Here is a 14,184-nt window from a genome sequence, read left to right on the forward strand (position 1 = left end):
CCTCAAAACATACTGTACTATGACTTTTTTTAAAAGTCACTTACTATGACTTTTATATCACTTTTTTCGACATACTATACTATTATTTTTTTCAGCATGCTATACTATGGCTTACATTTTTCAACATACTATACTATGACTTTTCATCACTTTTTTCACATACTATACTATGACTTTTATATACATTTTTACGACATACTAGACTTTGACTTTTTGAACATGCTTTACTATGACTTAATTTTTTTCAACATACTGTACTATGACTTTGTTGTCACTTTTTTTCTGCATACTATACTATGACTTTTTACAACATATTTTCTTATCACTTTTACAACATGCTAGACTGTGACCTTTTTTGGACATTCTTTACTCTTTTCACTTTTTTTGACATACTATACTATGACTTTTTTCAACATACCATACTATGACTTTTTATCACTTTTTTTTCTCGACATAGCCTTCTATAACTTTTTTCAACGTATTATATACTATGACTTTTTAATGGCTTTTTTCGACATATATTATGCTATGCCGTACTCTACTTGGTGGCATGGTGGCTCAGTTGCTAGCAATGCTCCAAATACACCAGCAAGTAAGCAGTGGATACTGTAGTTCAATACCCTGTCTGGGATCAGCCTTTTTTTTGTGGAGTTTGCATGTTCTTCCAGACTTACATACTATACTATGGCTTTTTCATAATTTTTTCGACATACTATTAGGCCTACTGTAGAGGCTAAGCCCAAGCTTTAAGCCCCTGAGGTGCTGTTCCACAGGTAGAGTAATTGACACACTTTTTACCTTTTTTGAGCAATGAAAGTCCAAGTCATATTTGCAGTTAAAACCATTGGTTCCATTTAATTCCATTAAATGGTCTTTAGTTTCCCAGACAAATTACTGCTTGTACGTGTGACTGTGTAGTGGTGCGTGTGTGTGGTCAACAACTGTATGTGCTTCCGGGTTGCACCTGAGGAATAAAATATTGGTTCCTTTTGTTTTGTACGTCTATATGATAAATGGTGCTTAAAAATAATAAAAAAATGGACCCCCCCCAAAAAAAAGATTGGTTCCTATTTACACCAAGGGCACTAATTGGCTCTTACAGCTCAGTTTCCCTGATTTTCCAAAGTAATTGTTGCATCAGTTTGCAAAACTTGTGCTTTTTCCTTATCCTGTTGATCCTTTGCCACCAATATTGATGAAACCTGCACTTTTTGCTTTGGTTGACAATCCAAAGCTTGTTTAGTGTTTGTTAGTGACAATAGCCACTCCTTTTGCTGTGTTTTCCATGTTTTAGGCTCATATTCATTTGCCATATGGTTGAGTTGTTCCAATTTCCTTTTTTCTCTTTCAAAATAAGAGTGCATTCCATTTGATGATGCATGAGAGGAATGTTGTCCATCAGTTGCCTTCAGAACTGAGAGCATAGCAGTAGATGCGGCTAACTCTGTTTCTCAGTTGCATTTTTCTCCTCTTTATTTGAAACTCCTTTTCCTCCAACACATGCAGCTCCTTCAAAGCTGCCATATGAACTATTACTGCAGCCCTCTCAGCTGCTGCTTTAATTTGTGCAGAGGAAGTGGTACTTGATTTGTTACTGATGTTGCTTTTGGATTTACCCACATTGGAACCATTTAGACCTGCGTAAATTTACTGTATCACATACAGTAAATCATGAGGTCTTGATCTCTAAACTATCTAACCTCAACTTCTCATCAAAAACATTGTCATGGATGTCGTCATATTTATCAAATAGGATGCAGTGTGTTAAAATCAAGGATGTGTGCTCCAGTTATATGAAGTGCACAATGTGTGTACCCCAAGGATCTGTGTTAGGCCCCTTGCTGTTCAGTCTCTATATTAATGACCTCCCACAACACTGTCATGGAGTAGAGATACAACTGTATGCGGATGACACAGTCTTATACACTCATGCAAAGACAGCTCAGCTAGCAGCTGGGAGACTGACTAAAGCTATGGAAGGTGTGACTGAGTGGCTTGATCAGTCCTGCCTTACCTTGAATGTTAACAAGACAAAAGGGATGTTCTTCACCAAAACAAATAATGTACACTACATGCAGAAATTCTTATTAGAGGTGAACCCATTGAAACAGTGAATTAATTTAAATATCTTGGTGTCAATCTTAATTTTAAAAGACACATCAAGAAGAAGACTAAAACAATTAAATACAATCTGGAAAATTTTAAACAGATCTGACCCTCTCTCTCCATGGAAGCTGCCAATATATTTATACATTCCCTAATTTTTTCTCACATTTCTTACTGCATCACCTGTTGGGGGCCAGCTCATGAAACAACCACCACAACAATCTTTGTACAAGCAGGTTCTAAAAGTATTTGACAAAAAGCCATTCAGGCACCATCATTGTAAGATTCTGGAGAAACAAAATCTTGCTTAATTTTGACAATTTTAGAGTTTTTTTCCAAATCTGTGCACAGTGTACACAATTCTACATGGCTTGGCTCCCACCTATTTACATGATTTTGTCTATCTCTGCTCTGTTAGCTCTGTAAGATCCGCCAGAACAGCCTCCATACATAACTGCACTGTACACTTCCGTTATACAACTTTTGGATAGTCAGCATTTTCAGTTAAAGCCATCACTCAATGGAATGCTATTCCAGACAACATAAAGAATTGTAGTTCCATCAGAAGCTTCACATTTCAATTAAAACATTATTTAAAAACCAATCAACTCTGCAACCACTAATATCCTGCTTTTTTAATAACTTTTATTTCCTTTATTTTCTTGTTTTTCAAAATGGTGCAGAACAAGTGTGTGTGACTGTTGTGTGTGTGTGTGTGTGTGTGTGTCACAATGTAAATTATATTGATGTAGTTTTTGTGATCTGTCTTGTTGTTTTGTTAGATGTTGTCATGTTTTTACTGTTGGATTTAAAGTGTGCCCTGTCTAGGGACTGCAGATGTAAATTAGCCTAAGGCAAACTCTGGTACAATGCATCAAATGGCAACATTTATGTTAAAAATTGTACATGGTCCCTAACAAATAAAATTAATAAATAAAAATAAAAATGAACAGATGATATGATTCAGTCGGCTACAGCTCCACAACTTCCCCCGTAGCGTTGCTCATCTCTGGCATCCAGTGCAGCAGATGAGTGGTTTCTGTGGCCAAACGGTCGCCTCTCCGCCGTCCTGATCAGCTGATTAACAGATGAACCGCAGCAGTGGCGAAGCACTCCACACACATTCCGCTGTCTGCTCCTGTCTCGTCGGCGGTACCAAAAGTGTGGAAACACGTATCCAAAACACATCATCCAACACGTCTCCAAACTCAACCAAGCAAAGAGTATTTGACTTTCAATGTAGAGGCTAAGCCCAAGATTTAAGCCCCTGAGGTGCTGTTCCACGAGTAGAGTTATTGACACACTTTTTTACCTTTTTTGATCAATGAAAGTCCCAGTCATATTTGCAGTTAAAACCATTGGTTCCATTTATTTCCATTAAATCTTCTTTTGTTTTCCAGACAAATTACTGCTTGTATGTGTGCGTGTGTGCGTCCAGGGTTTGACTCCGACCTGTGACGATTTCCTGCATGTCTTCCCCCTCTCTCTCCCCTGTCCTGTCCATTAAAGGCGGAAAAGCCCCAAAAAATACAGCATCTATGTTCTCTGCAAAGACAAACTAAATTACCTGATAATCACGATGTCTCCCGGCCATTTTTCACCGCAGAAAGCTGCTCCTTGCCTGGCTAAAGCTAATATAGTTTAGCCTTAAGAAACAAGGCGTCTGTCCCACCTAACGTTCCACCACTCTCTTGCCTGTACTACTGTAACTGACTGGGAAACCGAAGTTTGCCTAAACTTGCGATCTTAAAGAGGCCGACGGGTCCTCTAACTCTTGTGGGTCGCCACCACTCGCCATACTCGTCCTTAGTGCTGCTATCTCTGACTCACTAAAACTGCATACATAGACGGCGCTCGGCTACATAGGCGGCGCGCCAAAGCTCCAGAGCTAAGGCGGGGCTACAGATTACGTGTCCCTAAAGAACCTGCGTATCTTACAGTAGTTCCGCATTACATTAGTTTTTTTGAGTTTGTTGTGGACCAAAATGCCTGATTTTGCGGGAGCTTTTGTAAAAAAATTGTGATAAAAGTTACAATGTCTTTTTTTGTTTGTTGCAATGAAGTTGCGGGAGACAGTGAAAAACAGTTGTGATTTTTTTTTTTGCATAGTTCTTTAAAAATAAAAAGGAAACTTGTTTTGGAGAGAATAAAACTATCCTGATGAGTTTTCCTAGTAACCTTACCAAAAAGGCTCAGGATGCTGCAAATGTTGGTATAATATGAAAATGGCTGGTGGATTTAAGACAAAAAATAATAATTTATTGAATTAATCAAATTTGAACATATGTGTGGCTTGTTGATCTTTACATTGGTAGTTAATTTCCTATACTGGCCTGGCCTGGGACTCACATTCATATGGTATGGTATAAGTACTTATTGGACTTTAACTTTAACTTATTATTGCACTTACAATAACGAGCATAGCTGTCTTCAATTTAGGTAATCGTGTCGTCTCATCTCCGTTTTTCCGTGCGTGTCAGTGGCGGGGGGAACTGTATGAACAGCAGCCCCGCCCGCTGCAGACAGCCGGCAGGATTGAAACAGCAGCCGCTTCAGCGACTTTATAGTTAAAAAATGTTACAGCGTACACTGATGTTAAAATGTATACTATATTTGAAATGTTCTGCACGGTCTTTCGCTGTACGTTTTGTTGGTAAATGTGAGATGTTCGATTCTCGTCTTCATATCGGAAACAAGCTCTCTCTCACTCCCGCTTGGTCAGTGGCACTCAGAGTCACATTATACTGACGTAAAGTCTGGCACATGGGACTGCTGGGATTGGTTGAAGTTGCAGGAAACTCCGGTTATTGGTCAAATTTGTGGAAAAGTTGTGGTGATCGGTCAAAATTGTGAGTCGCACCAAAGTCACGGTGATTGGTTGAATTTGCATGAATTGGCGTGATCGAGACATCGCAAAATCTTGGAGGGACTGGTAAATTCATGCACCGTACCCTTTCGGTTCAATACGAATACATGTACCGTTCCACCCCTAATACTATACTATAACTTTTTCATCACTTTTTTCGACATACTATACCATGACTTTTTTTAATCACTTTTTTCAACATATTACGCTATGACTGTTTTCAACTTACTTTATTTAGTGGCACAGTGACTCAGTGGTTAGCATTGCTCTGACTAGCACCATAGTAGACACTGCAGAATCGGACCAGGTTTGATCCCCAGTCCTGGCTGTGCCTTTTTGTAGGGAGTTTGCATGTTCTTCTAGACCTTCTTTTACATACTTTTACTTTTTAATGACTTTTTTTCGACATATACTATGCTATTTTAACACTTTTTTATACATACTCTACTATGACTTTTTTATCACTTAATTCAGCTTACTATACTGTGACTTTTTATCAGTTTCTTCAAAATATTATACTTTTTAATGGATTTTTTAATACTATAATACTATGCTATGACTGAAGGACGTGCACAGACATTTTGGGCGGCAGGGGCTCAAGGAAAAAAAGGCCTAATAGTTAATTATTATTAAACACAACTCTGACTACTGTTGGGGATTTCCTCCTCTGTATCCCCCCTTTTGAGACAATGTGTCTGACATTCGTTTAATCAGTCAAGCATCAGAGTTTCAATATTTGTGTATTGAAACTCCGATGCTTAACTTGATTAAACGAATGTATTTGACTTTATCTTATCGTCTTATTTGGCTCTTGCTTAGGATCAATGTAATTCCAATTTAACGAATGCGCGGGGATATACAGTCCCTGACAAAAGTCTTGTCGCTTGTGTACAGATTGACCTGAAGTGCCGCTGAAATATATTTCTAATCAAGATGTTTTTACAAGAAATGGCTAATTTTAATCCCAACAGTTTTAGTAATAATGTTTCAGTGCAAAACGAAACTGTCAAAAAGTATTCTAATATTCACAGCTTGGTAAAGCCCATTGCGTCAATTTTTGCAAAGACATAAGTGTTGTCGCCTTGTCATATGAGCTTCACCTGTGACTAATAATGGATCAATTAGGTCTAAGGTGTGTATAAAACAACCCCAGTACACTAGACCTTCACATCAACTGCAACTAGACCTCTGCAAACATGCCTAAGATTCACCCTGAGACTAAAGTTTTGATTATCAAGAGGCTGAAGACCAGATCCACTGCTGATGTGGCAGACACCTTCAATGTGTCTCAGCGTCAAGTACAGAGGATAAAAAAACATTTGAAGACACTGGAGACGTTTTTGACAAGCCCAGGTCAGGCAGACCCCGCAAGACAACTGCTCGAGAGGACTGTTTGTTGGCTCGAAAATCCAAGGCCAGCCCATTTGCCACTGCAGCAGAGCTCCACGAGACCTGTTCTCCTGAAGTCCCTGTGTCAACCAGAACAGTTTGTCGGATTCTGTCTCGAAATGGCGAATCAGTGCCCAGAAGCCAGCACTAAACAAAAGACAATTGAAAAACCGTGTGGCATTTGCCAAGGCCCACAGCCTGCTAAAAGGATGGACGCTGGAAAAGTGGAAGAAGGTGGATTTTTCAGATTAATCTTCTGTTGAATTACACCACAGTCGCCGCAAATATTGCAGGAGACCTACTGGAGCCCGCATGGATCTGAGATTCACCCAGAGAACAGTGAAGTTTGGTGGCGGAAAAATCATGGTCTGGGGTTACATCCAGTATGGGGGTGTGCGAGAGATCTGCAGGGTGGAAGGCAACATCAATAGTCTAAAATACCAAGAAATCTTAGCTACCTCTTATATTCCCAACCATAAAAGAGGCCAAATCCTGCAGCAGGACGTTGCTCCATCGCATACTTCCATCTCCACATCAAAGTTCCTCAAGGCGAAGAAGATCAAGATGCTCCAGGATTGGCCAGCCCGGTCACCAGACATGAACATCATTGAGCATATGTGGGGTAGGATGAAAGAGGAAGCATGGAAGACGAAACCAAAGAATATTGATGAACTCTGGGAGGCATGCAAGACTGCTTTCTTTGCTATTCCTGATGACTTCATCAATAAATTGTATGAATCCTTGCCAAACCGCATGGATGCAGTCCTTCAAGCTCATGGAAGTCATACAAGATATTAAATTTGGATCTCACAGCACCACTACTTAATTTGCTGACATATTTTTTGTATTTGCAGTAAATTTGTTCAATTTCTGTTTAGGCGACAAAACTTTTGTCTTGCCAAAATTTCTGTCTTGATTAAATGATAAATCTTTTTTCAGTGAAACTAATTTATGTCAGTGCATTAAACATTATTTGGGAGGGTTTTAGCTTTTCATATGAGGTATTTCTAACACCAATTGATTAATTAAAAGTCAGGTTAATAGCAGGTGTTTCTACAAAATAGATAAGCGACAAGACTTTTGTCAGGGACTGTATAGGTCTTTTATTTGGAGTCAGACGCATTGTCCCAAAAGGGGGGACACAGAGGAGGAAATCCCCAACACTACCTTAACAACTGATTTTATTTCCCTTGCGCAATTGTTCAATAGATTTTTTTCTTTTGTTCATCACCACTTACCTCCACACAAGCCAAGAAAAACTTTCTGGTGTAGGAGCAGGAAGGGACTGCTGCCTCTCTGTCTCCGTCCAGGCTGAATGTTGACGTTAGCTAGCGCTAGCTGATACTAGCGATTTCTAGTCGCCAACATATTTTGGGCTTCATTTAATAAACATAACCTGTAGTAGTACACAATCATATGTGTATTGTTTTGATTAAAATGTGTGGAATTACTTTACGTTGCCTATTTATGTCTATTTATTTCTATTTCTCACTGTTAATCACCGGCATCTGTACAGCATCAAAAGGGGCGCCATTGTTGTTTATGTGTGTGTGTCAAAAACTGTAACTGGTAACGATCTAGTATGAGTAGCAAGTTACGGGTTTGACTGCCGTTCCAGGGCACTTTCAAGAAGGTTGTGAGAACACGAGTTACGGGTTGCCTGGAACGCAGCATTAGGGTTGTCTATTTGTGGTCCGATCACTCAGAATTTTAATACCAGGTCAAAACGGTGCCTCTCTCTACATATCTATATTTTTATGTCTTTCTCTGTCAATATGTCTGTCTGCTGTAAAGAAATAGTGGCGCGGATAGGCAAAACATTTGAACCCGTCATTTCTAACTCTTACCGAGTTCTTGCTCGTGGGAAATTGTTGGGTCTTTGTAAATTATAGTGTGGTCTAGACCTACTCTATCTGTAAAGTGTCTTGAGATAACTCTTGTTATGATTTGATACTTTAAATAAAATTGAATTGAATTAATTACCTGTGTTTTACCACGTCTCTGGTCATGCAACTATTTAGAAAGATCCAGAGTTTTTGTTTCTATACGTCGGGTAGAATGAATCTATCTCTGTTAATCTAGTTTGTTTGGTTGCTGCTTCCACGGCTGCAGCACATTGTTTTTGTGTGTTTGCGTTTCATGTCTGGCAACCCGGGTGTCAAAATGGGCAATTGACAACAACACACAGGCCGAAACAAAAATAGACATTCCGTCCCGGAATGGAAATTTTGAAGGAGAAAATACTGGCTTTAGCATAGTTGTCAGAGAAGATAGTCTTTTAACTTAGCATGTTTGCTTAATATCTGATGACATATTATGGTCTTTTTTTATTTAATACAGAACATCAGTAAATATATTACATATTGGACCTTTAATAATGCTAAATGTTGACATTATGCTTAAGCATAAGGCTTCCGTTTGTGTGTATAACATATATAAAATGAAAACAAAAGGTAAAATTTGACATTGCACAACAATATTTGTAGATTTTTCAAGTGACTTTGTCATCTATGTGCATACCTGGATGTCCTCCTCTTCAATCCTCTTCTCATCAAGCTCAGCTTTAAGTGTCCTGACCTCAATTTGCGGCGCTTCCAAACCCTCCTGCAGGCGGATTCACACAAACACCCCCCCCACACACACACACACACACACACACACACACACACACACACACACACACACAGTGCACTGTATTTCACAAACTGTTGCATTTGAGAGTAAAGCACTTAAATATAACTATCCTCTGTCTACTTTCTCTTTCTTGGCGGAGATGGATGATCTTCGTGCTTTGCTCTTTTATGTTCATTGCCAGTTTTTCATTTGCTTGCCTGCAGCAATGTACGGATATGATAAAATGTGCATTAGCTATTGTTGGGATAGAAACCAATTACTGTGCAACTGCAGAGAGACCTCAGCAGTAATGTGGTTTGTAGCAAGGCCTTACTTACATTCCAGGACCAACTGGTTGACAGTGGAGAGCATCTTGTGGACACGAGAGCCGTCTGACTGAACACAAAACCTCTACCTTGGACTGGAACAGAGAGAGAGGAAAAGAGAGACAGGGAGTAAAGGACAGAGAAATTGGGAAGTAAAATATATATAAAAGACATGTCTACAACATACAGCTGCTGCTCTACTGTGCTTCAAGATTAACTTTATTGTCCCACATCGTGGGAAATTCGTCTTGGGCACTGGACCCATACTGCAGCCATAGTAAAAAGAAATAAACACAAACAGCACGTACAAACAAAAGATACTTCTGTTTTTACAAACCCAAACTTGAAGTACAAGCCTGAAAGGAAGAGTGGCAGTAAGAAGAAAGAGGACATTTATAAGACTATTCATGGAGATGGAGTCTACATACAGTATATGTTTTTTGTTTTCTACCTTAAAGTCATAGCTATCCCTGAGAGATACTATCACTGCTTTTATTAAAATGACACGCTCCTCCCAGACTGCCAGCAATGCTTTCAACTATTTGCGCCACTGCCTCCAGGCCTAATATCATACAAGCCTGAAGGTGGAGAAAACATAACAAAAGATGGTATGAGCCATGGTTATCTGCAAAAGAACTATAACAATAATAAATAAAAACTACTACAGTCTCTGAAACATCTGACAAGGCTTCTTCATCTACCGCCACGTACTGGAGAGCGCTGGGTCGTCACTTGAGATACAAATTGTTTGTGACACACGGCGTGGAAAAACAGTCTCAAAAGGATCCACACAAATAGAAGGAGGTTTAAAAATATATTTCCATTGAAAAATACTAAGTTGATTTACAAATATGAAATACGAGTTACAAATTAGAGGCACAGACACAGATACACATTTACAGATAACAAATCACTCTGCATTGATTTGTGCATTGTTTACAAATACAAGTCATTCTGCATTAATTTGTGCCCTGTGTTTACAGATACAAATCACTTTGCTTTTATTTGTGCATTGTGTTTCACGAGTTGCAAATTCATATAAGTTTTAGCAGCATATAAAACATGCTGGGGTCAATGTACGTACTTATCAGGAAGGTGCACATCCTGAAGATGTTTTTTGGGGGAGGTAACTTTAATTAACTAGGGAAGACAAACTATTGTACAAGTCAAACTATGAATCACCTGATGATCCTACCACCACTTCCTTACAATTGTGCACAGGGGATGCAATAAGGCAGAAACATGTCCCTCATCCAAAGGCCATCACCTCTTCACTGCTTCTGAGCCAAGATATTGCCAATTCCATTAACACTGCCTGCCCAGCTCCTCCCTTTGTCAGGTGATGAAGCCATTTTTAATAAAGATTATGCATTTGCCTTACTTAGCATTTCACTCAATATCAGTTTGCATATAACTAGACAGATAGGGATCTATATCTCTACCACTGTGGCTGCCACCTTCTTTCTGTGACACATTTGGTGGCATTACAAAAATATTATTCTGGTGTAGACTTACTTCACAGCCTTCTTTAAAAAAAAAAAAAAAAAAAAGGTGTGCACAGCCTGTCAGTGGCTACTTGTTGTGTCACTTGTTCCCCCAGCTTCAGCCCCACAGCCATTTCCTTCTAGTCAGGGAAAACGCAGGCTATGAGCACACCACTGCCATCGCAATGACCTTTCCACAAGCCCAGGGAGCACGCAATGCAGAGGAGAGGCAATAAAAGTAATGAAAGAAGCAAAGGCAATTAAAGTGGTGTGTGTGTGAGGGGAGCGTGGCGGAGATGAGCCTAACTGGAGGCGGCCCTGGAATGCTCTACAGCTCCACATACCCCATAATCCCTGTGTGATCACAGAGCAACCCGGGTGTGCTCTGAGTCTGATCACCCTCTTGCAGCATTCACCAGCTAATCCGTGCAAAAGGACAACCATGCACATACACTGCACAGATGCACAGGTAAACACACAGGCACACACACGCACGCACGCACGCGCACACACACACACACACACACACACACACACACACAGACACACACACACACACACACACACATTAAAGCCATTCAGAGATGCACACATTGCTGCACTCACTGCTAGCGTAATTATTATAGGCTGCATACAATATGTACTGCACAACAAAATAAGGAAACTAAAAAAATAAAAATAAATTACCAAACACAAACACTGTCAGGCACAAATGCCCACACGTTTAGTTCTAGAAAATGAGTTGCTCTCCTCCCGCCCTACGCAGCGCAGTTTCCTCACGGCCAGTGAGAATCATTAATGCCCTTCCTCTGATGCAGCCACACAACCAACAGCAATTATTTCTAAAAGCAAAAAGTGAAAACAGACAGCGAACGCACAAATATACACGGCACATAATCATTATTTTTTTGTTAGGTTGGCTGTGGGGGGTTGAGGAGGTGGCAGCGGCTTGGACTTAATTTTGTCGAGTGGAGTTTACTGACCGCAAAATGACAACGATGCTTTTCCTAAACCAATTAAGAGGCTGCAGTGCTGCTGTTACCATGTGACATTGACAGCACTTAAGGAGGCTGACACCAGGCCTTAGAGATGAGCCAGAGATGTGCTCATGGCTCAGGAGTCAACACACACACACACACACACACACACACACACACACACACACACACACACACACACACACACACACACACACACACACACACACACACACATAAATACACGTGTATGCAATCATGCATGCCCAGTCACACACATCAATCATAGGAATGACACTGCAGAGCAGAGAGCAAGTAACAATGGGTGCACCTGAAGCTCCAGACCACCAAAAAATATATATAACTAACAAAATACTAATACATGATGTTCACAGTATTGAGGTCTGACTGGCTAAAATAAAAGAAACTATCCAGCTGGTAATATCAGAACACATTAAACCTACATCCAGGCCTTGAGTCTGGTACAAGACGTCATTATCTAATCAGCTTTAGGAATACAGAAAAAAGGTCAAAGCTACGAGTCTTCCCTTTTCTTGACAACAGAATCTGATCTTGCCTGTAGGGTACAATTAGTGAACAGTGTTACCTGTGGAGGTTGCGACTCTGTGTGGTCCATGCTAATGACCAGAATGGTCTATAAAAGGAGCTAGCGTTGTGCCCCATACTTTGCTCTGGCTCTAATACCCACTGTTCAGAAAAGATATGAGACTCCTTTTCCTTCCTATTATAGAGTACTCACATGATAGTGGTGCTCGGGGCTTGTAGGTCATTGGCTGGCAAAGTGCCGCATAAAGATAGGAGAGCTGGTGTGTAACTGTAACTGGCTGCTCACACACACACAACACACACGCACGCACGCGCACGCGCACGCACACAAACACACACACACACACACACACACACACACACACACACACACACACACACACACACACACACACACACACACACAATCAATCAATCAAGCATCTTTACATTACAATTCTGTTGTTTTTTTCCCTTTATATGAGCTTTTTTTTAGTTAAAGCAGAATTGTCTACCTGTCTGCTGCCCATTCAGATTTTTTTTTTTAAAGGGGAATAAAAACATGATACAAGTTTCTGCAACACAATTATATACATGAGTATACAAGATATACCCTCTTCTTGTGTTTTGAGTTTTATTTAGTAGTTTTTGGTGGTGAAGACCAATCTAACACGCTGGTCCTCAGTAGGGTTAAAATCTGGTGACTGTGAAATCCACAGCAAATGATTCACACCCTTTTCATACCCTTCAAACTTTCAGTGACTCTTTGTGTCCTGTAAGGGAACATCATTTGTTATGTTCCTCCACTACGTTTTCCTTTAATTTGTGACCCATCTGAAGCTCCTGACAAAAACTCCTACATTAAGAAGCTCAAACTACTTTCAAATTCATCCAACGATACTAGTAGTAGTTGTTAGTCGTACGCTAGAGTCAGAGTAATGTGCACACAAAACAAAAAATCTATTAATTTTCACCTGAACCCTTCTGGCTTTTGTCCCCCCAAAAAGACCCATTGCGTGCTTGCACATCATCACAGGCATTCTTATTGCAGAATGGTAAGTAGTTAGCATGTTTTGCCTTTTCAGACTGTATCGTTTTATATAAAAGATCAAAAAAGGCGATCAAAATATCAATGTCAATAAATATATGCAATGGAAATAAGCTATATTTTGGACTTTTGACTCTGTTTTCCAGCTCTGTTTTGCACCGCTACAGCTGAACCATACCTGCCTCTGTATAGCACTCTGCAGCTCTGTCACACACTCTGACTGCTTACCGTCCTCCACCAGCTACAGAGAGAGATAATGGGCGGCTGTGAGTTACGCCCCTCTTTCCTCATCTTCCCTAATCAGTTCCCCTATCTCATCGAGCTACATGGGTGTTGGAGTTTCACATAGGACTAAGTTTGACAGTCACGTTCCATCTTAACTCTGTGGCGGAGATTTAAAGCACATAGGTGGGCAGATGAAAGATACCCCTTATATGCATGAAAGAGATCAAATTGGGATTAAGGAGATTAATTTCAGATGGTAATTGAGGAAGAAACTTTTTCATCAGATGTATCTAACTTTCTAAAATATGTCAAATGTGGTGTGATTTAATTTGCTAACAGATGAATGGTTGGTAAATTGCTGTGCTTCAGGCTTGTGTCCCTTTGGTTGGTGTAAATGCATATATCGTCAAATTCCGTGACTTGTGAAGATCTGACTCATTTCTCTTGGCTTCCTCTGAGGTTAAAAAATAATTACTAGTTTTGAAACACAAATTCAGACTGAAACTAATTCAATTTGTGAGCATGGCTGGAGGGTGGCTCTGAGTGGTGTATAAATGTAGTAGCAAGGCTTCAAGCATGGGGGAACAATCCCCCTTCAGAGATG

At 40.0% G+C, this 14,184-nt stretch overlaps 1 protein-coding gene across 1 annotated transcript in view; it reads right to left on the reverse strand.

Moving 5' to 3' along the window:
* Positions 1 to 2,781: 2,781 nt before the first annotated feature.
* LOC120556489 overlaps positions 2,782 to 14,184 on the reverse strand; it is a 42,620-nt gene continuing 31,217 nt past the window's right edge. The window contains exons 6-8 of the mRNA XM_039796135.1: positions 9,313 to 9,395; positions 8,882 to 8,965; positions 2,782 to 3,244 (exon numbers count right to left, since the gene is read on the reverse strand). Of these exons, the coding sequence (XP_039652069.1) occupies positions 3,070 to 3,244; positions 8,882 to 8,965; positions 9,313 to 9,395 (342 nt within the window). The 3' untranslated portion in view covers positions 2,782 to 3,069. The remainder of the gene's footprint in view (positions 3,245 to 8,881; positions 8,966 to 9,312; positions 9,396 to 14,184) is intronic.

Source organism: Perca fluviatilis, chromosome 3, assembly GCF_010015445.1.
Source record: "Perca fluviatilis chromosome 3, GENO_Pfluv_1.0, whole genome shotgun sequence".
NCBI lineage: Eukaryota > Metazoa > Chordata > Actinopteri > Perciformes > Percidae > Perca > Perca fluviatilis.